At 36.6% G+C, this 21900-nt stretch overlaps 1 protein-coding gene across 2 annotated transcripts in view; it reads right to left on the bottom strand.

Annotated features, from left to right (window-relative positions):
• Nucleotides 1-21900, bottom strand: part of LRRC28 (leucine rich repeat containing 28) — a gene marked incomplete at its 5' end in the record, with an annotated part of 44196 nt that overhangs the window by 16383 nt on the left and 5913 nt on the right. For both annotated transcript variants that reach the window (XM_084268143.1, XM_084268144.1), the window contains 2 exons: nucleotides 20211-20348; nucleotides 21087-21124. In XM_084268143.1, the coding sequence (XP_084124269.1) occupies nucleotides 20211-20348; nucleotides 21087-21124 (176 nt within the window). The remainder of the gene's footprint in view (nucleotides 1-20210; nucleotides 20349-21086; nucleotides 21125-21900) is intronic.

Genomic DNA, 21900 nt, shown 5'->3' with positions numbered 1-21900 from the left:
TGCTGTTTTTCTCTTAAAGTACTGTATAAATCCAGAAGACAGATTGATAGAAATCTCCAGCATCATATTTCAAATCTTTTTGATGGGGAACAGTTACCAGTTAGGTATTATGTTTAATTATGAAATCTCTCAAGACGCAGAATTCCTGAATTGTGACAATTAATACTGACAAAAATATCAAGCAGTTTCCTGATCCTAAATCAGAATTAGAAAACAAAACAAAAAAAACCCAAACCAAAACACATTACATAGCTTGCTGTTATTGAGGGCATTTTGCAAGACACCAAACTCATGCAGATTCAAATTAATTTATTTTTAAAAACATTTGAGAATGCAATTCTTATATCAGTTTTCTGAAGATTCTCTTGCAATGAGACAAATACATGCATAGCACTTCTTGCTTAGTGACAGCCTTTCACCAAGTACGCTTCAGAACAACAGCTCTGCAATTCAAAAACCCTAGTTCAAATTAGAAAACATATTTCTCAACCTGTAAATTATACTGCTATGTTATACTGTAGGAAGTTCAAACCTATAGCTGCAATAATTACAGCTCAGAGACAAATACATTAAGCAGCTCCACAGGTTTTTACAGTTACTCTAAAAATTGGATAACACTATAAATTATTTTCCCCAAACAAGAGGAAACTACCAACAGTTTTGATTTGGTTTTAAATACTTTACACCAATGGAAACAAGTCACAAAATGCTTGGTGCTCCTAATTTGTACTGCAGTTCTCAGCATCTTGCAGAGCCACATGTACTTTGCTCTCGGCTGAATGAAACCAGCTCTTGCATCTGATAGCTGCTTAAACATGATTCCCTAGAATTTTCTGCACTGAGAACACCAGACCATCGACATATTCCACAATCTGCACAATTTTCAGCTCTATCACTTTTTTTTTTTCTTTAAAAAGATATAAATAGGGTAACACTGTTTAAGTTAAAGCTAAACAGAACCGGTTGTGCCCTTAAGCTCTCTGCAGCAGGAACTAGAAATTTGCAGTTGTCTGAGCTAGCACCTTGTATACTACACATACAAAAGAAAGCAAAGCAATAGGTTAATTTCAACCTGTCTTCTATACAATGGGCAAAAGAAACAGCAAATCTGAAGTTGATCTTGTGATAAACTGCTATAAAAATGTTACTTTCAACATGGAACACATGAAAAGGGGGAAAAAAACAAGGGAAGTGGTACTGCAGTATTAAAGATTTTCACAAAAGTACTAATTAAACAAACTGTCTGAGCACGTTTGAAATGAGTTTCTGTCCACTGCAAATAATCCCAGCATTAACTACAACAAAGAATCAACCACACAGTATATGCATCCTTTTATAAAACCTTACTGGCAGAAGCAGCTGCTATACACATATGACCACATTCTTCAAACCTTCCTAGTTTTGATGTCAACAAGAATCATAAGCTTTACTTAAAAAGCTTTTTTTTTTAAACTACAAGATTGAAAATGAATGGTGAAAGAAATAATCGCTACTAAATAGCAAAAGACTACTGTGAAAAGGAACTGCAGAAGAACTCATTTTTTTAAAGAGTTTTATATTCATCACAAACAAAGCCATATGTTTGAAAACAGTGACAGGAAAAGAGACACCTACGTTCAGCCAAACCACTGACCACATGCAGTCAATAATAGGCCCAGCTATTTTCATGCACTAACCTTTTTCTCTGCCACTAAAAACAGTTTTCTAATTCAGTTTAGGTCCAAAATCCCATAAATGTTACGGTTGGCAAAGCTGGCAGAGTTTCAAAGGCATTGCTAGAATGATATGTTTCAAATATAAAAGGAAATAAAAGTATTCTCACTTTATCCTTCATCCAAAAAACACATACTTGCCCAAAACTTCATCCTTTCTACCTTAATCTTCCAATGCATACCAGATGTAAACATCCACTTTCAACCTACAGTGCCATATGTTACAGAAACACTCACCGACCCATGATGAGGTTAAAAGTAAGCCAAACAACTCCAAGCACCATCAGATTGAAGATATAACCCCCAGACTCCCCACCACTGCATTTAAAGCTCATTTTGATCAATGTGCTCAGGCATTTACTAACTACACTAAATTCAACTCAATCTCATTAAAGCAAATAAAAACAATAAAGAGGAATAACTCAAAATATAATCAGTCCATTAATAAGTTTTTCAAGCTTTTAGTTACTAAATACTATTATCCATGCTTTAAAAAATTTGCAACATAAATACTGAGGCCTTGGCTAACACACAGAGTGAAAGACAAATCCCTCTCTTGCTATCACATCATCAAGCACTAAGACACGTGAGAGGAGGATTTTGGAAATTTCAGACAGATCCAAAAAGAGAAAGTAGCCTTTCCTAAATAAAAAGGACTGGCAAAGAAGGGACTTTTACTCAGAAATTCCTGCTCCCCCCACAAAGGATAGGAGAGACAAGCATTACACATCACCATAAAACCACGCTGAGGAGTTCCAATTACATTTCAACGGAATTCATAAGTGTACAATTTAATATTTACAGTAGCTTTAGGATTAATGCTTATCAAAATCAGCCTGGCAGAGCACTGAGCCCCATTTTGATAACAGAAGTCAGAAAAAAACCCCCAAATTAGTCCTTGGTAGCTTTGCTAACCCTCAGAGAAAGAGCTCCTCTGCCCGTTCTTGGGCCCAAGTGCTTCAGGTGTGACCAACCTCCACAGGTAACTGCCTTCACATGTAGCTGGGCAATTCATATGGTACAAATGTGTTCATGGTGAGGTACACATGAAGTGGCTGACAGACTGTAAATCCACACACTGCCTTGCTTTCACAGAAACCTATATGCAGGCTTATAGTCTGCCTAAAGCCTTCTGAAGGTAGTTGCAGTGACACAGATGTACACATAAATGCTTCAGACTGTATTCTAAAAATGCCAGTGACTGAGTAATTAAACTTTTTCATCCTTGATAATATGAAGATTCAGAAGTGATTACTGTGGCTCCAAAAAGGAGCCTTTGCATTCCCAGTAACAGCCTTCCTAACTACTCAGAGAAAGGGACAAGTGAACTGTCATCATATACATTTGGGTTTTCCAAAGAAAAGCCACCAAACAGGTTTGTGTCTCAACACAAAAAGGAAACAAATATCAGCATGCCTTTTTATTAATTTTTTATTTAAACAAAGTGAAGCCTTAAAAGAATTTCAGGAAATTTCCAAAATTATTGATCTTCTAGCAAAACTGACTGTGCTTGTATAAACATACCTAGCATCAAGAAAAAAGAAAAAAACACCTTATTTCTGATTCAGGTGGTTTAAATTCCATTTCAAAAAAATTAGTTCTCATGGTTTTATACAAAGGAAAAAAATAAATGCCATCTGGAAGTAAGCAGCCTATACAACATATAACAATTGCCATAGGCAATGCAAACTTCCATAATCTTCTAGGGGTACAGGCCTCACCAGCTGCATAACTCAAATATAACAGTTTTCTTTACATTTCAAGAGTAATCCTACCTTTCCCTGTTGGGTCATAACTCAAAATTTCATCCAAGGATATATGAAACACATAGACAATTGGATTTGAGTGTATTTTAAACAAACGCTGAGTCTTTCCATCCAAGTAAAGGTAAAAACGGGACAGGAAAGGGCTGCGGACCTACCTGCATGAGAATGCACCTCAAAGCAGGGTATTAAGAGAAAGCAGAGAACCTACAAGGAATGGAAAAAGGGACTGATCAGCAAATAGAGCTGGCACTTAAGAGGTCAGGCCACAGAAGTTAAATGAAAACTGCCAGGAGGCCAGCAAAATGGGAACTCAGACAAACAAAAGGTTTCTCAACAAGAAATAAAGAGCAAGAAATGAAGAAATGGTGTCAACAAGGGATAGAAAGAAGGAAGAAATTAGTTTTTTTACATCATTTTTTCCTGTAAGAATAATGCTGTGTATGAGGACAGAGACAGAATACCTCATGGGAACACTGACAAAGCACTGAAAATCACTACATCCACTACTAAAATGAAATGAGGCTGCTTAAAAGATTTCCATCCCAGAATACTGAAAAAATGGGTTATACACCAAAATTGCAAACTCATACACAAGGATTCTCAATGAATATGACATTTTCTGGGAAAGTAGCCTAGGTTTGGAGAAGGTGTGTAGAACCTGTGTTCAAAAAAAGCCCTATTAGTATGAACTCAGCGCTCCTCAGCGTAACTGTTCTAAGCGAAGAGCAACCACGAGTAACCAGTGACTGGAACATAAACAGAAAACAGAATGAAAATGCAACCTGGATCTTTCCAAATGTAAGTTGTGTTATAGTGGCTTATCTTTGATGACATTACTTGCTTACATTACTAGGGGTGGCATTCCTTAATGGTCTCATCTGTCTTGAATTTTCATGTGGTACTTTGGTCAAAAAAAACCCCCACCAAAAAAAAAAAGTGCACAGGTTTTGGTTTGCTGTTGAAATAAGCATTTAAATACTGGTAACATTGTAAAGAATAAAGTCATACAGGAAGGAAAACCAGCACTTTTAGTCTTAAGTGACTGAAATGGAATGAAAAATAACAGCAAATAAGCATGGTAAGAAGATGCTGCAAGTCAGGCCTCTGCTAAAAACAATGAAGTAAGAAAGGGACTGGTTCACTATGTAAGAGTAACGAGCCACCAGTGAAAATAAGGCAATTTCTATATATAGCCAGCATTTTATTAGGAGCAAGAAAGTATCTTAATATATTGTCTTCTAGGTTGTGCTACTATCATGCAGACATGTATATCCAACACCCTGCTAGCAAAGGGTTCTAACAGGGAAGACCTCTCTTGCCTGCCATCCAGCTGCAATCCCAGCAACACATCACTGTTAGAAGGCTGCAGCACTCTGTACTAAAAATCTCTGCAATATACCACAGAGTAACCTTTTCCAACTTGTGATACCCAGAGGGACACATCTGCACAACTCCTTAGAGAATCAAGCACTGTGATGACTGGCTGTGACTGTGAAGCACTACACTTCATGGACCCAGAGATCCTCCTCTGTCCTGTGGTCTAAAACACAAGTTGGCTTCTTCAGGAAAAGAACAGAAGGTGCTAAAAGTGGCTACCATACTTCACCCTTGAAATACTGTTTTCATCAACTTCTATGTACCTGAGAATGAAATGCATTTTGCTATCAGACCCATAAAACCACACAATGGTAAGCAAAAGGAGTTTGAAGTCTCTCATACTTATAAATCTTGTTTCTTGTCCCATTAGAAAAAAAATACAAGTCCCTATATGTGCCTTTGAATTTGAATTGTGATACTAGTATCAGTTTAGAGCTGTATTGGGCAGGAAATAAAAGTTTAAGTAACTGTAAGCTTGAGGGAAAAGACCTCCTTTAGATCTGCCCTGGGATGTCTCAAGAGGACTTAAATAGACTTCAAGACGGTTAAAAAAAATTAAATAGCCTTTCAGGCATTACATTACATTTGATGCCCTACCACATAGGTCACATTTCATAGTCTGTAAAAATTAAATTTTCTGGCACAAATTGGCACTTATTACAGACCTGTGCCATCTTCAAACAAGGAAAGTTGACCATAACTGAAAATTGGTATCATTATATTTAACGAAAAGAAAGGAGGAGGCAAATTAAATAACATTTACATTGACACTGCTATATGCAGATCTTGTACAGCATTTTGTGAGAGAGCTTGAAAAATACTCTGTTCCTCAAGCCTAAACAGAATGGAAGATGATTTTTTTCCTCTTGTATTCATCCCATGTAGGCTAATATCTGAGCCATATTTTATGAAGAAAATAAAAAAAGAAGAGGTGTCGTGATACTGCAGGAACTATTCTATCAATAATGTTTTTAAATAAGGTGCTCAATATGAGTTCAAACTCAAAAATTTTATGAAAAAAAGCACCTCAACTTGAATCTATCACTTTTAAAGCAGCAGTTGTTTTTTAGACAAATATCCTGGCTAGGAAGAACAGGGGAAGATACTTTTCTGGGGCAATGTTGTCTTTGTGAATGAACACAGTAATTATGTAACATCTCAGAGATGTCCCCTCTTGTCAGTTTTCACCTACTTTACCCATAAACTATATTGACTCTTGCTAAAGTAATTAATCAGCAGACAAACCCCCAAACCAAGTGAAAAATACATACTTCTGCTGAACATACCCACAGAGAACCTTTTTTTATCAACCTTGCTCAATATCACACAGAAATTTAGTACTAAACTTTATTTATTTTGTACCATTATTCAAAAGCAAAGGTGAAAGGAGTGGCTTTCTTAAGTCCAACCTTGCTATACAGTAATTTTAGTTTGGCTAAAACCTTCTGAAGGCAGACATGAAGGTCTCATTAAGTGAAACTCTTCTGGAGGTTAGCAGTTCCTTATCTTTTAGGACAATTAAACTTAAATGAATGAAACTGAGAGACTTCTGCATTTCATGGGTCTAGCACTCTGCTTTGATCAGTATCAGCAGTGAAGCACCAAAGAGGCCAGATCCACCACTCTACTTCCTCACCAATATGAGTCTGGAATTTCATTTTCTTGTATAATTTGATGGTCTCCATGACAACAGTTGGAGTAAATCAGATGATAAAAACACCAGAAGTGGTGGGTGAAGGGGCAAGAGGAATAGAGGTGGGGGAAAAGCTCTTTATGTGCAAAGGTAACTCAAGTCCATGTAATCACCAGGTTTGCTGGTTTTTTTTGTTTGGTGTTGGGTTTTTTACTTGTTTAGGGTTTTGTGGGGGAGGGTTTTCTAATTACCTTTTTTGTAAGACAACAACCTATTCTTTCATTTTATTCTAACTTATTCTGCCTAGTTCTTTACCACCCCACAGCAAAGTACTATTGCTACGTAAATAAAGAATGGATGTGAAATTAATACATTATATGGATTTATTACATTATATACCAAATTCTGGATACAGGAGCCAAAGTTAAGTATAGAGAGACAGAACAGTACTTTGTCAAATATTTTGCATGAAAAACTCTGCTAGCATCTTCCAGAAAAGTCTTATTTAGGAACTGAAGTGCTTTTGCTGTTGTCTTTCCTTTGAGGAGCAGATGTTTTCGTTTTTCTGAGTGTTCCTGGGGTGGCATGAACATAAACAAATGTGGCATGAATAAAGCATGAGATCTGTTATGTTTCTCTTGCTATGTTTATGTCTTACCACCTTTACTGCTGCACATCATCTACATTTTACTGTGAACTATTATCAATACATGGAAAGAGGGGAGGTGGGGAGAAAAGCTTTCCAGAAAAACTTCGTGCATAAAGAGCTAAAGGCTTCAACTCACGATACAGCCACCTCTAGCTGGCTGGCATAAGTGTCCTGCATTGATTAAGTACAGCAAACAAGGAATCACCTAAAACTAAGGCAAACAAAATGAGCATCCTAAGGAGAGAGTAAGGATAGCTCTCAAAGCCATAGAGACAGCGCCAGTCCTGGCTGTAAGTTGTAGGACAGCTCTAAACACAACAGTAGGACAGTAACTAAACACAACAAAAACTATAGGTCCAGGTTAGATTTTCATCTTTCAGTGGAAAAGTATTATGCTGTATCAAGCCAAATTGTGTTCACTTATCTTACCACTGGGAGATGGCAAAAACTCTCTTCCCTCAAAGTAAACTTTGTGTAACGAAAAAATGCAACTACAGATTTGAGTGGGGTGTGGGAAGGGAAAAGAACCAAAGGAAGGTCTTTAGTTTGGGACATGCTTATGGCAGTGGAGTCCCCATGTTTGGTTTTCAAAGAAATGCTAATGGATGGGTCTGTCTTACCTAAAGCTCTGGGAAAGTAACTTCTTCCAGGCCACTGGAAGTTACTACAAATTCCAGCAGACATTACAGGGAAGGGACTGGCTAAACATTCACAGGAAATATTCCCACTGCAATAGATGTGCATCTCTCAAATATAAACTACGAATTCAGATGCCTTTTACTAGCAGCACTAACAGGAGCTTCTCTTGTTCCTCCTCACTTGCCCAGCTTGTTTGTGGTGAGCAGTGTCTGTGTGCCTATGCAGCAGACTTGCTAATTTACCAGCTGAGAAGGGCACACAGAAGCTGTCATAATCATGTGGCTACTACTGAGAAAACAGCATGGACCAACTACTAACAGTTTCTAATGAAGATTATCACAAAAAAAAAATCTGACTTCAAACAATACTAGCAGCGTTCTCATTTTTCAAAACACAGAGCAACAGCAAGCCTTATCTTAATCAGTAGAAGATACTGCTGTTTAGTGTTTCAAATCAGTACAAAGTAGACAAGTAAGGCTCGCCATTATACTCCAAATCCCCCACACTCAGTCATTCTGAATTGCATTCCTTTAGCAACACAAGTAAGTAGTCTCAGTCCATAAAGCTCTCAAACATTATGTAATTGCCAACTAGAGTATACTTGCAGTTACTCAGTATCAAAGCCTTCCATAAAGAATGACAATTTAATGGCGATTTGGACGATGCTGAGATAAACACAGTCCTTATTTTAAATACCACTGCAATAAAATTAAGATAACTGAAATACAGGTATCAAACCCTGTGTGTGTGACATGAACCACAAGCAAGTTAATCTCACTTAATACCTCCAGTTCTACACACTCTCTTTAAAGGCTTCTTCCATTTAGATTTAGTGTCAGGATGCATTTTATTTGGCCTCTATTTATTTGATAGGCTAGCTGAGTAAAAATAAGAATGTCGATAGCAAGTAGTATTTTAACTCTTTCACAATAGTATGTATAAAAGCAAATTATATTTGGCCAGCAAGGTCAAAATGAAAATCGATACATTCTGACATTCTTCTATTGCACAGCACTAGCAATTTGTGTTTGTTCACTTTCAAAGACTGAATGACTTTGTTCTCCAGGCTTCCCTGAGCACTCAAGTCCTACTAGTAAATTGCATTTGCTTAATGCACAAGCAAAATCAACTACCTGTTAATATAGCTCATCACTGTACGTAAGTTACAGAGAACTTAGGGAAAGAAAAAAGCCAACAGAACCCAAGAGACACAAGTACATTCATAGATAACTTGATAAATACAGACTTAAGAGCTTAAGGAAAAGCAAGTTGACTTCTAACACTCAACCCTCAAATTTACGAAAAATAAGATTCATGAGCTAATTTCTACCTGCCACAAACATTTATTTGGTGCAACAAACCCAGTAAAAATTAGCAAGAGATTTTAAATGAAAAATGAGTAGCAATCTATTTGAGCTTAGTTAACAGGTATTTTTTTCCTGAAAACTAAATAGCTGAATAGGCTCTATGAACTAACAGCAGAATTTCATTAATGAATTTGCAGTCATGTGCTGTCACAGCAGATGCACACTGTTGACCTTCCACCAACCTTGTTACAGTGGTGAAAGGTACAATGAACTGCAGTTTTCACCATTTATTTAGACACAATGTTGGTAAAGACAGTAACCATGGACACAATCCTCCCAAAAAGCCGAATTTGCTTGTGTGGCTTGCTTTGTCTTTGCTTAGGACCCTCCTGAAGCAAGTTACTGCTGTCAAACAAAGTTATAGCCCTTCGGCAGTACAGCATCCCCAAGTCAAAAGGCATTTCTAAAGTGAACCTGGAATTTGCAAAGTAGTTACTACGTCCATTTCCTTTTTTGCACATTTACAAACCAATGAAAAATTTCAGAGAAGAATGACCTGCAGTTTAATATCTGTTCAAAGCTGAGATTCTCTGAAAGCCTGACTAAACACTACTGAACAGACTGTCTGTATTAAAGAAGTTTTCAAACTACAGAAACACAAACACCATTTGTATATGAAACACATCTTTCCCATCATACATCCAACTCTGCATCTTGGAGGTTTAGTCTCAGTCTTGTCAGTACACATCCATCTTCACCCAGGTGACCAGCTATTGGCAAATGTTTAAGAGAGAGGCCCTGAGTATCTTAAAGCTCCCTTTCAGTTCAGTTTTACTTTTAGATAAGTTTTAAAAGACAGACTTTTACAGGTATTTCAAAGAACATCTGTTCTGAAGTTTCAGAGGTGAAGTTCATATATATCACATGTGTCTTGAACCAGGCAGTCAGTAAAGTCCTATCTTTACTATCACAATCATCAGCAGAAGAATTCAGTGCTGACAGATGAGTCACAAATCAACTGTTTCTGAAATTCCTTTACTCAGGAAGCTAGCCTGATATTAGGCACTATATGATCACTCAAGTTCAGGTTAATTGCTCAGAATACATTAACTCTCAATAATAAATGATGATTTCTGTAAGAACAGTCAAAGGAAAGGGACTCAGAAATCCCTTATTCTTCCTCTTACAAAGCAGACAAGCTAATACATGCATTGCGCAAGAAGGAGAATCCGCCTCATGGCAGCCCCAAGGTATGTTGCTCAGAACCTGACTGTTGCCAGCTGCAACATGGAAAAACCCTTGTATCAAATTCCAAAGATGAGGCTTTGCTGTGCTCTCAGTAGAGAATTCAGCATGTTGAGGGAAGAAGTTCCAAAAGGAATGACACCTTGGAAAAAGTTACACTACCTTAAGTGAATTCTATTATATTGCAGATTTTCTTACGTAAGATAACATAGATCCAAGTGTTCCATCATAGTAAATACAACAGTGATTACATACATGTCCAACAGTACAACAGCAGCCTTCACAGGTAATATATGCAATTAAAGCAACTAGGAATGTAGTTTTGATAGATTTCATGGCTCTTCAGAAACGTTTCGGTAACACCTTTAAACACTCAGAGCAAGACTACAACAAGGAATTCCATACTTACAACATGACATTCCTGGTAGTCTGCTTTTCTGCATCTTAGATTCAACTGCACAGGAGTAAGACCGATCAAAAGCAATCAAAGACCCTCCAATTCTCCTTTCTCTCCTTTGCTGTCCAGTCATTAAACTCACATAAAACAAACACCACAAATGGAATAACTACTAAATTCACACAACTGTGGCCACTTCCAAAGTTATTTTTTTCTGCGGCATATAACTGTGTCACAAGTAATCCTCTCTGTAAATCTCAAACCCAAGTTTTCAAACAATCAAAACAAAAAACCCAAGTAATTCTATTTGACCTTCATTATTTAGGTCTATGTGCCAGGTCTAATCAGTTCTCACAAGCACATTCCACTGTTTAAAAACAGACTGTAGAAATAAATTTTTGAAACTAAAAGGAACAGAATGCATTGTTTTGATGCTACGGCCTGAAGCCCTTTATCTGAGTTTTATCAAAGTATCCTCTATCACTGATCAAAGCAGCAATGACAATTTAACGTTCTTTAAAGTTATATATTGCTGCATAAACTTCCCACTTCTGTCTCACGGCCTCCGGCTCAGCATGGCATTGGGAGGCTATGCAAAGGTCAAGAGTTTCCTTCAGAAGCCCTCTGTTCCCAAGTGGCAGCTCTAACCACTACAGGTCTGGAGAGCAGAGCAGGGTAGAGTAATTCCACCATGGCTCTGTTCACATATGCCCTAGAAAACTCAGGTTGTCGTTTCTTTTGTCAGATGTTTGAAAGAGTACTTGGCACTTTACTGTATCAACTATTTGTATGTGGCAGCAGCATTTCCACACTGCCCCATCACTGATTTGATTACCATCCAAAAACCTCTTCTCGCTCCAGTACTGATCTCAGTATTTCATTTCAAATTCCTTTCAAATATTCATTTTGCATACAAGGCGTGACTGGCTGACTTTTTAAAGCAAAGTTTGGAACTTACTTGGGCATGCAAAAATTTTTAACATTTTACTGCGAAATCTCAAATTGAGTTTCCTAGAAGAGTATTATGCAATTTTGTTGAATAAACTGTGTTGACATGTGTTCTTAAAAGTCCTTATTTAATAAAAAAAGCGTAAGAACATGCAACACAACTACCATGCTTCTACCATTATTTTTAAGATCACAAACATCTTCATAAAGTTTTAAGCTTCAGAAGAATGCTTGCTCCAATTACATAAAGCACTCTCCAGGCCTCAAAATTCTTGTGCACCCCCCACAGACAGGAGGAAAACCCCTGGAGAAACAAGGCTTACATGACTTGAGAAATCAAGGACAGAAGCATGAGCCAGGATTCAAGAGGCCGAACCAAATCTCTTAACAATAGAGCATCCAGTTGTATCTGCTTCCATACTCTCAAAAACATGTAAATCGTCCAAGTACCTCAACATTAGAAGCTGCACTCAAACTCCTTTATCTTGGCACAACTCCTTTATCTCCTACCTAAAAACCCTTGAGGGGGACGGCTACCAGGGGAAAGCCCATGGCCCAGAGCTTAGAAAACATACATGTTCCTACAAAGACTTTGATTTTCACAAGTGGAATACTGCAAAGCCAGAAGCACAATAGGGTTGAGAGCATCACTGGTAATAATTAGGTTGGCTCTTCTCTTCTCCGTCCTGATTTCACCTATACCTCACCAGGTTTAACTAACTCCTTTTCAGAGACAGAAAGGAACAAGGAGGGGGTAAGTTTGGGGTTGGTGGTGCCAGATTTTGCTGCATGGTGACTGTCAGAAGCATCTCACATGAAGCTGTAAGGAACAAACGGCAACACTGGCTCAATCTCAGAAACTAGTTTAAAGCACTAAAAACAGTTATCTGGGATTTTGATGCTTCAGAGAAAATCAGAATGAAAATACAAAATTGGGCAACAGCAGGTCACAGGCCTTGCACTAACAGAGTCTTACTCCAAAGCCATGTTAGTTCTACCATACAAAAAAAAAAAAGTATTTTAGTAATTAGAGCTCACACAGAGCCATTCTGAGACATGACTCTTCCCTGGCATGTGATACCACCATAGCTTTCACTAAGATTCTGTGGCCAGTGCAAATTATCAAATAAGAAGTGAGCATTTACTGACCAGTCTGGTATCAAGATCATACACAGAACTCAAACGAAACTAACATGGTCTGAAACACTGATGTGCAGCACCCCACTCTCAGATCTATTAATGAATTCAGTAAAAACATTTGCACATGTTCATGTTTTAAATATGGTCAAACTCAATCAGGTGGAGGTTTTTAAAATTAAAGCATCACTAAAACCAAACTATGGACCTAAGAAAGTGTGACTGATCCAAAATCATTATTATCTTCCTAAAAAATTGAATTGAGTAATGTTACATTACAATTTTGAGTGTCCTTCAACTATTGTAAAACTAGTATTAGAAAACACAAACACCTGGTCATTAGGCTTTTGCTTCAGCAGGATCTTTGGTACAGTTATGGGATCTTAGGTACAGTTATGGGAAATATTTCAGTGCCAGTATGACAAATAGAAGCCTATCTGGAAGAAGTGTTGGAACAAAAGCATACATTAGAACATTTTAAGCTTAAAATATTTCTGACTGTATGTTTTTACTATTTTTGTTACCAGCATCCAGTTGCATAATGATATACTAAAAAAATGTTGTATGATACTAACGAAGAGGCTTTGAAAAGTCCCTAAACAGGGAAGCAGAAAAAAACCCCAAACAAGCAGACAAATACAGAGTAGTCAGCCATTCCATATACAACAATGACTCATTCTGACACTATATGCAGGTGAGGGTATAGAAGAAAAACCTCAGTTAATGAAAATTTCCAGGAATTTAAAGGAATTTTTTTATTCTCTGCCTTCACTTCCCTCCCCATAAATTTAAGGCACTCAAAAGTACTAGTAGTCCTCCTGAGAATTTAACTCAAACCAAATGTTTGAGCAAGGCAGACTGTTATAAAAATCTCACACAACCAACATCTTTAATTAAATAGATACCACTGTGCTGGGATATGCATGAGAGCTGATGTGTAAGGAATACCACTTGTACAATAAGCTACCCTGTGCTCTGGTTACCTCTGTTGAGGTCAAAAGGTCCAAAGACAATCAGTAACCACCCAAATGGACATTTTGTTCCTAACTCTGACACTGCTGTAAATTCTGATGGGAAAATTTTCTTACTAATAATTTCAGTCTTTAAAGGCTGTAAAGACAAGACAGTATTGGAGTTATTGAATACCAAAACACGTAAAGATATCTTGAAAATACTGGGAGGTATTTTTATTGTGCTTCAATATTAATACAGCCTAACTATTGACTTACTAATCCTGATGTGAAACAGCTCACAATACAGTAACAGGCAAGTGTGGGTACAGCTTTGCATTGATTTAGGTTAAGAAAAAAAATATATATAAATTTGTTGTTGAACCCAGGAACTAATGTAAACCTTATATGCTGACTCTTGGGTTTATATAGTAAACTGAATCTCAAAGTGAATATTAAACAGAGCATATATTTTACAGATCTGCGCAGAGAAAAACCTACTTCAAGGAAAACTACGTATCATGATAAGAATTAAAAGAGATTTTTATTTAGAAGGCCATGCTCCTTTAAGTAGTCACATACTTACAGAGTGCAAAGCTCATGTAACCTAATCTATGTTTTCCTCAAATCCCCACAAGTCCATTTACTTAAAAACACCACACTCCTGGATGGGTGCCTGGCGTACCAAACCTGTCCCGTCGTGCATATTTTTATACATGTTACTAAATTAGGAAAGCAGAGTGGACTAAGGTTATGCCAGCTCTGAAAAAAGAACAGGGTCTGCATCAGTTGTGCCTTTGCTTTTAAAGTCACAATCACTATTAAAAAGAAACCCTGAACTTCATTAAGTATCAAAGTGATCTACCCTAATCAGACAGTAATAAAAACAGAAAGGGAAGCTAAGATGAAAAAAAAAGGTGCCAAATGTATTCCCCTCCTCCCATTTTGAAGGCTCTAAATCATATGGAAAACATGCTTAAAAATTAGTTATGACTACATATTTTAATGCCAAAGTCTAGAATAAGAATAGAATTATTGTCATGCTGCACCCACGATCAGTGGAAATCTACTGTAAAAAGGAGCTAAAGAAGAAGTTGCATTTATATGCCTTTAATTAAGATTTACTGAAATACCTTATATTGAGCTCTATTCAGAATTAAGTTGGGTATTCACCAAGGCTTTACCAGTGAAATACTGGTATGAATAGTAAATGCAGACACTGTACTTCACAGTGACTTAAAAAAAGTGAAATAAATGAATATGCAGTTTCCATGTCTCAAAGTTCCTATTGCCTCCAATTAAGCCAAGCAAATTCCTAAGTGAAACAGACTGAGCAATAATTAACATTTGAAGGGTTACTTCATAAATAGACAAAGCAGTAATCAACAATTACAGTTTGGTTTATAATTTCAATAACAACTGAACCCTTCTTGTCATTACCACTGAAGTTACCTATGCGAGAGAAAATGATCTAGTATTTATCTGCCTTCTTCAGAATTCATCTTTATGAACTCATCCAGCCTTCTGGAAGCACAAGTTGTTTTGGTTACAAAATCTCACTGATCTTACCGCTATTAATTTCCTATTAACATAGAGGGTTATTAATTATGGAGAGATAATTATTAATTTCCTAATAACGGGTGGAAAGACTCAGTCCTCCCCAATATTAAATATGATCAACCTCAAAAAGGTGTGGTCCTAAGAAATGGAATGGGAACACCCAAGTTCTATTTCTGGCTAACACTGACTCCTGCTGTGGCCTGGAGCAAATCACTTCTGTTAAAAACACTTTTTTCCATTCTGCAAAATGAGGATAACACTCCCTTATCAGCTTCGCAGGATCTGTCTCAAATGCTTTGAAGATGAAGTTTTATAAGCCTACAAATGTATTTTAATGAGGCTTAAACTGACTACATTTCTAAAAGCATTTGCCTTAGAAAGGAACGGGATTTGAACAGAAATGAAATGAAGAGTATGCGTGCCGTTCACCTCCCCTAAATATCGTTGCAGCTTGCGTTGAAAGAACACCAAAGGGATGAAGAAATTTTCCTTCAGATTCCACCAAAATAAAGAAAAAAAGGCAACTGGATGCAACAGGCAGATGGCTCAAGAAAGAACATGGAAATGGCAATGTGAAATGGAAGCCACACATTTCCTTATACGGGGAAGAAAGGGTATTTGCTAAATCTGCCCTTGGCTCTTCCAGAGATTTGTAAACCCCTACGGCAACTACTGGTGCTCCCTACTCACCTGCCCTTCCACTTACTGGTTAAAGACATGTCATTGCAAAGTTTACATGAAGTTTGGTATTATCAGACTGCCTTTTTTGGTTTTTTTTGGCTGGTCAATGCACTCAGCTTTTGGTTTTTAAAGCTCCCTGACAACAAACACAAAAGGAAACTTGGTCCAGCCACGTAAAGACAACTGCTGATATTTTTTCAAAGGGAACTTTGCCAAAAGATGGGCTGGGATCATAAACCATACCCTATTCTTTGTTTAATTACTTAGCTTTTGCTCTTGACTTGGCAAAACATTAAGCTTTTCATTTTAGTAAATCTATAATTAACTCCCAACATGTGCTGAGTAAACATAACCTCATTTTTAATTAAATCTTAGAAGAAGATGCTACGACTTGCCATTTCTAAGAAGTATTTCTCAAGTAACGTGCAATAAAAAAATCTAATCCTTGTCAAATATGAAACTTAACTCCAACTTTGAGTGCAACCCACCATCTTTTAAGTCATCTGTTGTCCAAATGTGCATTCACTAACTACAAGACCAAAAAGTAAATCTGAAGAGCTGTCACTTTACATCAGAAGTTTCCAAGGCTCAAGTCAAATCAAATCTAAATTGTAACACAGAAAAATTGAGAGAGAACCCTGGCTTTGGGACCAGTACATCTCACTGGAGTTTTTTTTTTCCTTTGCAAATGATGCAATAATTCTTACATAAAGAGAAAATAATTTCCCATGAAAGGAGTTGAAATTTCATATGCATCATAAACATCAGAAACAAAGGAAAACTTCGTAATTAGTCATTCATAAGTGAGAAGATTCAGAAGATTTATTTCTGATGGCATATTCACACAGGACTAACTCTAAAATTCTAAGTTTATTCAGAACACTGAGTCATGTAAAGAGAAATATCTAACAAAAAAATAAAGTTAAGCTACTACGAAACTCTAATGCCAACTCCAAGTCAAGCTTGTACATGAACTAATGAATAATCTGAAGTAACGACCATCTTTTGTTTACGCTGGAGCTCTGAGATTTTTTCAAATAAGATCTCTGGCATAAAGTATTTCCAAATAGCCCTCAAGAATTTAGATTATTCAAGCACTACAGTTAAATAGTAGAAAACATCATGAAGCTTTAGTTCACATTCAAGAATTACATCTACTAGAGCCAAATAAAAGAACCAAGAAATTGTTAAAGGCAGAAGCTACAAGATTTACAGTTTGGAGAACAAAAAAATGCTGCACATTTTGAAATGAAGTGCTCTAGAGACCTTTAAAATATGAAATCTCATCTTATCTGCAACTTCTATAATCAGTTCTGCTCTCAAAAGTCAGAGTCTCAGTTAGTGATTCTGATTACCACAGAATCTAGATCCTGATGACTGCATTGCAGAGAAGCTGGTCCAGTTAAACTTTTCCAAAGTTATATTCAAAACACGACTTCAAGTGAATTTCATAAACATTCTTTTCCAGATATTTTATGTTATATTTCAGTTTTGAGATGCTGCTTCTGAACAAATGTTTCCCCTTTACTTCTCAAAGTTTAGTTTAGTCATCTTTCAATGATTCTCACAGCAATTTAATGAAGTCCCGTTGTTTCAGTGGCAGTGTGCAACTAAAGTGTCTTGAAGCCAAAGTATGTGGTTTTATCCATGGGTGGCACTGATTTGGCAGTCTTTGCTAAACACAGAAAAGTAGGATTGTCATTTACAGTACAAGAGTGCCACAGCATAGGAAGTGCTTTCTAATATCTGAGGAACACAATTTCCATGCTTCACCTAATGATCTTTTCCCCCTCATCAGTAGTGTCACCTAATTTATTCAGAAAACTCAGACTTATACATTGATGCTGTCTGCATGCATCTGAATTGTTCTCCCCCACCTCCTCCAATAACGTAACTTTTTACAACTAGCTGGCTGGTCACAACCAAACCTGAGAAGAGAGATCTTCATTATCAAATTATCACAAGTTTTACGAAGCCACATACTTAAAGACTAAAGCCTTGCCCATCACACTGAAGGTAAAGCATGGCATAGGCTCCACCTTTATTAGAGTCTGAAGAATGTCTACAATCAGAAACAGTGGTCACTAGTTTTGAGAATTTGCTTCCATAAATGACCACCAACTACACTGGAAAATTACTTTTTAATGCAGATCTTTAAATTCTTCACAAGATACACTAGTAGAAGCTAAATTATATCTTACGTGGTTAATTGGTCTTAATTTCTAATAAGAGCTTTCCCTAACAACACATTGCAATGCACTATCTGCTGTAAAGAAGGCAGTTAACACATTAAAATGATGTACTGCACTGAAATCACATCTCATCCTAGTTAATTTTATTAACTTTGCTAGCTTTCCTAACAGAACTCTATTTAACACTTATTATGAAGATTTATGCTACCAATACAATCAAAGATTAAATAATCAAAACTAACTACTTTGCTCTGTTATTTCCAAACTCAAAGATTTTGTTATAAAGTCATCTTTGAAATCTTCACAACCTATGAAAGTATGCTTGGAAGCCCTCTTCAGGAAGCATTGTTTAGAAAACACTCAGTGTAGTAAATTAACTCTCCAGTGGGCAAACTCTTCAGTGTAAGTGAAAAACTAATCTCTCTCAAACTGATAACACTCAAGCTGTATGACATCCAGTCATGTTGACAGTGACAGGATCTCAACAGACAGGATTAGTAATGATAGTGGTAATGGCATATGTATAGACTGATGGTACACTACCAGCAAAACCAGACACCACTGGGTTCTCTGATTCAAAAGTAGGCAACAATAGTATTATTTCTAAACATGCAAAAATTTAATGCACACAAAAATAAATATACTTAGGGACAATGCTTAGTACCAAATTTTGTTAACTTCAGGAGAAATTAAATGCAGCGTGCCTATGCAGCTGATACCAGCTCCTAATCAAATGTGGTAGACTTGAAATCAACTCTTCAGTAATGTAAATTATCCTTTTGAAAGTCTTTTTTGGAACCTTTTTAAGTTAATGTGTGAAGTTTAGCAGAAAATGTGTCACTTTTTCTTTGAACAAGTCTTTCTTTCATGTTACAGCACCATAAGGTAAATTATCTTTGAGGAACATAAAGCACACTCAAGTCACTCCTTTCTTTTGAATGTAGGACATCTGAAAATTGATGGAAATTTTATTGGCCTTGGGTCATAATGTTTAACAGGTTTATCTAATTTCATTCCAGAGCATTTACACAGTTCTATAATTTTTTTTTCCTTCTAATCATAATCATCCTTTCACTTATTAAGCCTAGCAAAGTAAGAGGGAAGGACAGCTAGATTTCTGCACCCAAACCTTCAACGAGTAAATGCAATATATTTCTTGAGAATAAGGAACGTAAATTTACAAACACATGAAGGTCACATTGAGAAGATAGTTAAAATTAGAGCCAAAAGCTAGTCCTGTTAGATTAACTTAAACCAGGTTTTTTAACATACCAGACTTAGAGTTTTATCATCTGTGCAGATCAGAAAATGCAAGTATGTCACAGAAACATGAAAAAAAATTAAAATCACCATTATATGTTCTACAGAGATATAAGGGCAGTAGAAGAAGAATAATCAGTTATGTCTGCTTATCAAAGTATTTAGAAGAAAAAAAAATTCAAACTCTGCCTATGGCCAACTTTTTCTGACTTTGTCACATTTACTTTGAATAAATTTTGCTTTTTTGTTATAAAATAGTATGACAAACATTTGTTATTTACTGTCGTAGTGAGGTAGAACTGCCATAGGCAAGCCTACCAGACAAGTGTCTTTAGAAAATACAAGAATGGGGCTGTGGAATGAAAACAAAGGAAGGACTGCAATCCTTTATTATTCCTATTCTGGAAAGTTGTGAGAAATATGATTTTATTATTATGACAGTTGTCATTAGCATTTTGTGTCTTCTCAATGAAGTTCAATGTTTTCTTAATTCAGTGGCAAAGACTGTTAAATAGATACCAATTTTTTCCCCCCACTTCAGAAGCATTTTTCAGGACTTTACATTAAGGGGGTTTTGTGTTTGGTAACTATGGAGTATATTTGGTATACACACAACGTCAATCCCTGCCTGGTCTTTAAATGTGAGTTGTGCCATTCATCAACTGTAAGATAAGAATAAACCTAAAGCAGATCACTATGTAAATTAAGTTCAAATGGAACTTGTCATTGCTGTAATCCCTCATGCATTCATACTTACCTGCAGGTAAATATTTCAGCTGGTTGTTAGCCAAGCGAAGATGACGCAAAGATCTCAGGCGGCCAATCTCTGGACACACGATTTCGAGGGCGTTATCACTCAGGTCCAGAAACTGCAGTTTAACGAGGGAGCCAATGGCTTGTGAGAGAACAGATTAAAACATCAATGTGACCCAACAGTAATGTTAAAATCTTAATAGGACTACGAGAGGATAAAAAGCCAGAGTACCTAACTCCTGTGTCTGAGCAGATTTTGATGTATTAAAGCTGTTCTCGCCATTGAATGACATAGCTCATGGAAATGTTTATCTATCTAACAAACATTACTGCTGGCAGTAAGACAAGAAGGGAAAAAAGGTTATGTACAGAATACTTCCATTTCTAGATTATCCTCAGACAATTCTGCTCTGAAATCACTTTTTCCATTCCTTTGCTTAGGAATTTTCTATATCCAGAAAGAGTTTAAAATACTTCCCTCCAGTTGGGTACATACTCTACAATTAAGGCAAGGAAGAGAAACTAGTAAAAATTCTTGATAAGTTTCAAATCTGTCGTGATCTAAACCAGGAGAGTATTCAGTGTGGTAACTGGTTGAAGAAAACACAGGACTTTTGTTTTGATAGATGAGTGCCATTTAACCTTTCCAGTTTCTGCAATTACAACTGAAGCAAACAGCATTTAGGTGCATTTGAAAGTTCATTACAATAATTTAACATAGCATAAACAAGGATATTAATGACTAAGAGCTATGCTGGTATATTTTGTATGAAAATCTTTAATGTTTTATGGGAAAATAAAGGAAAAATACGCCCCTTAAAGAAGAAAAATCAATATTTTATGACTCCTGCTATTTATTGTGAGTTGGTAGACTACTTACCTTCAGGTACAACAACTATGTTATTTGAATGAAGATACCTGGGGGGAGGAGAAAAAAAAGCAGAGGACACCACCTGTTACCCTCAAGGACTTCTGCTACATAATCAGTTTGAAAAATATCCAATTTCAGCCTGAAAGAGCACCCTCAAAGCCATTCCTCTCTATGACCACAAAAGCTGTGGAAACTGTATAAACTGACAATGGATATATGTACTTAAATTTCATTTAGACTGTTAAATGATTAACATAAAAATAACATAAGAATAACATACAATTATTTAAAACAAAGCATTCACAATTTCAGTAATACTGGGCTGTAGTTTTCAGAGTCATAAAAAGAGAACAAAAAGAAAAAATAAAGCAGACAGAATAACCAAAATGAACCATATTTGAAGACCAGGTTATTCCACACTAAATGCTGGGTAAGAAAAGAACAAAAAAAGCCCAAACCCACACAAGGTACACAATTACAAACATTTTCCCCTGCACACAAAAACCCCTTATACCTTTACCGACTGAATAAACAAGCTTATCATCTTTTCACTCCAAGTGGGATTTTCAAACCTAGAGTTCGTTTTTTTCAAAAGAAAAACTTGCTCTTGCACATCGTCATTTAGGTAGTTACTAAGGGTGACCAGATCTCTCACCAAGAATATTCAGCACCCTCTGCTGGGGCACTTTCAGTACTGCAAGGAACATCAAAACAAAAGTTTTATGCATTTTACTTTTCAACCTTGCAGCAAATGAACGAACGGGTCTTGTAGGAAGTAACAGTAAGAAAATGTTAAAATATCAGTATCTAATTGTGAAGGCAT

This window comes from Gallinula chloropus (assembly GCF_964237585.1).
Source record: "Gallinula chloropus genome assembly, chromosome: 9".
In the NCBI taxonomy this organism is placed as follows: domain Eukaryota; kingdom Metazoa; phylum Chordata; class Aves; order Gruiformes; family Rallidae; genus Gallinula; species Gallinula chloropus.
The sequence above is the reverse complement of the archived record's forward strand: the minus strand, read 5'-3'. Positions and strand labels throughout refer to the sequence as shown.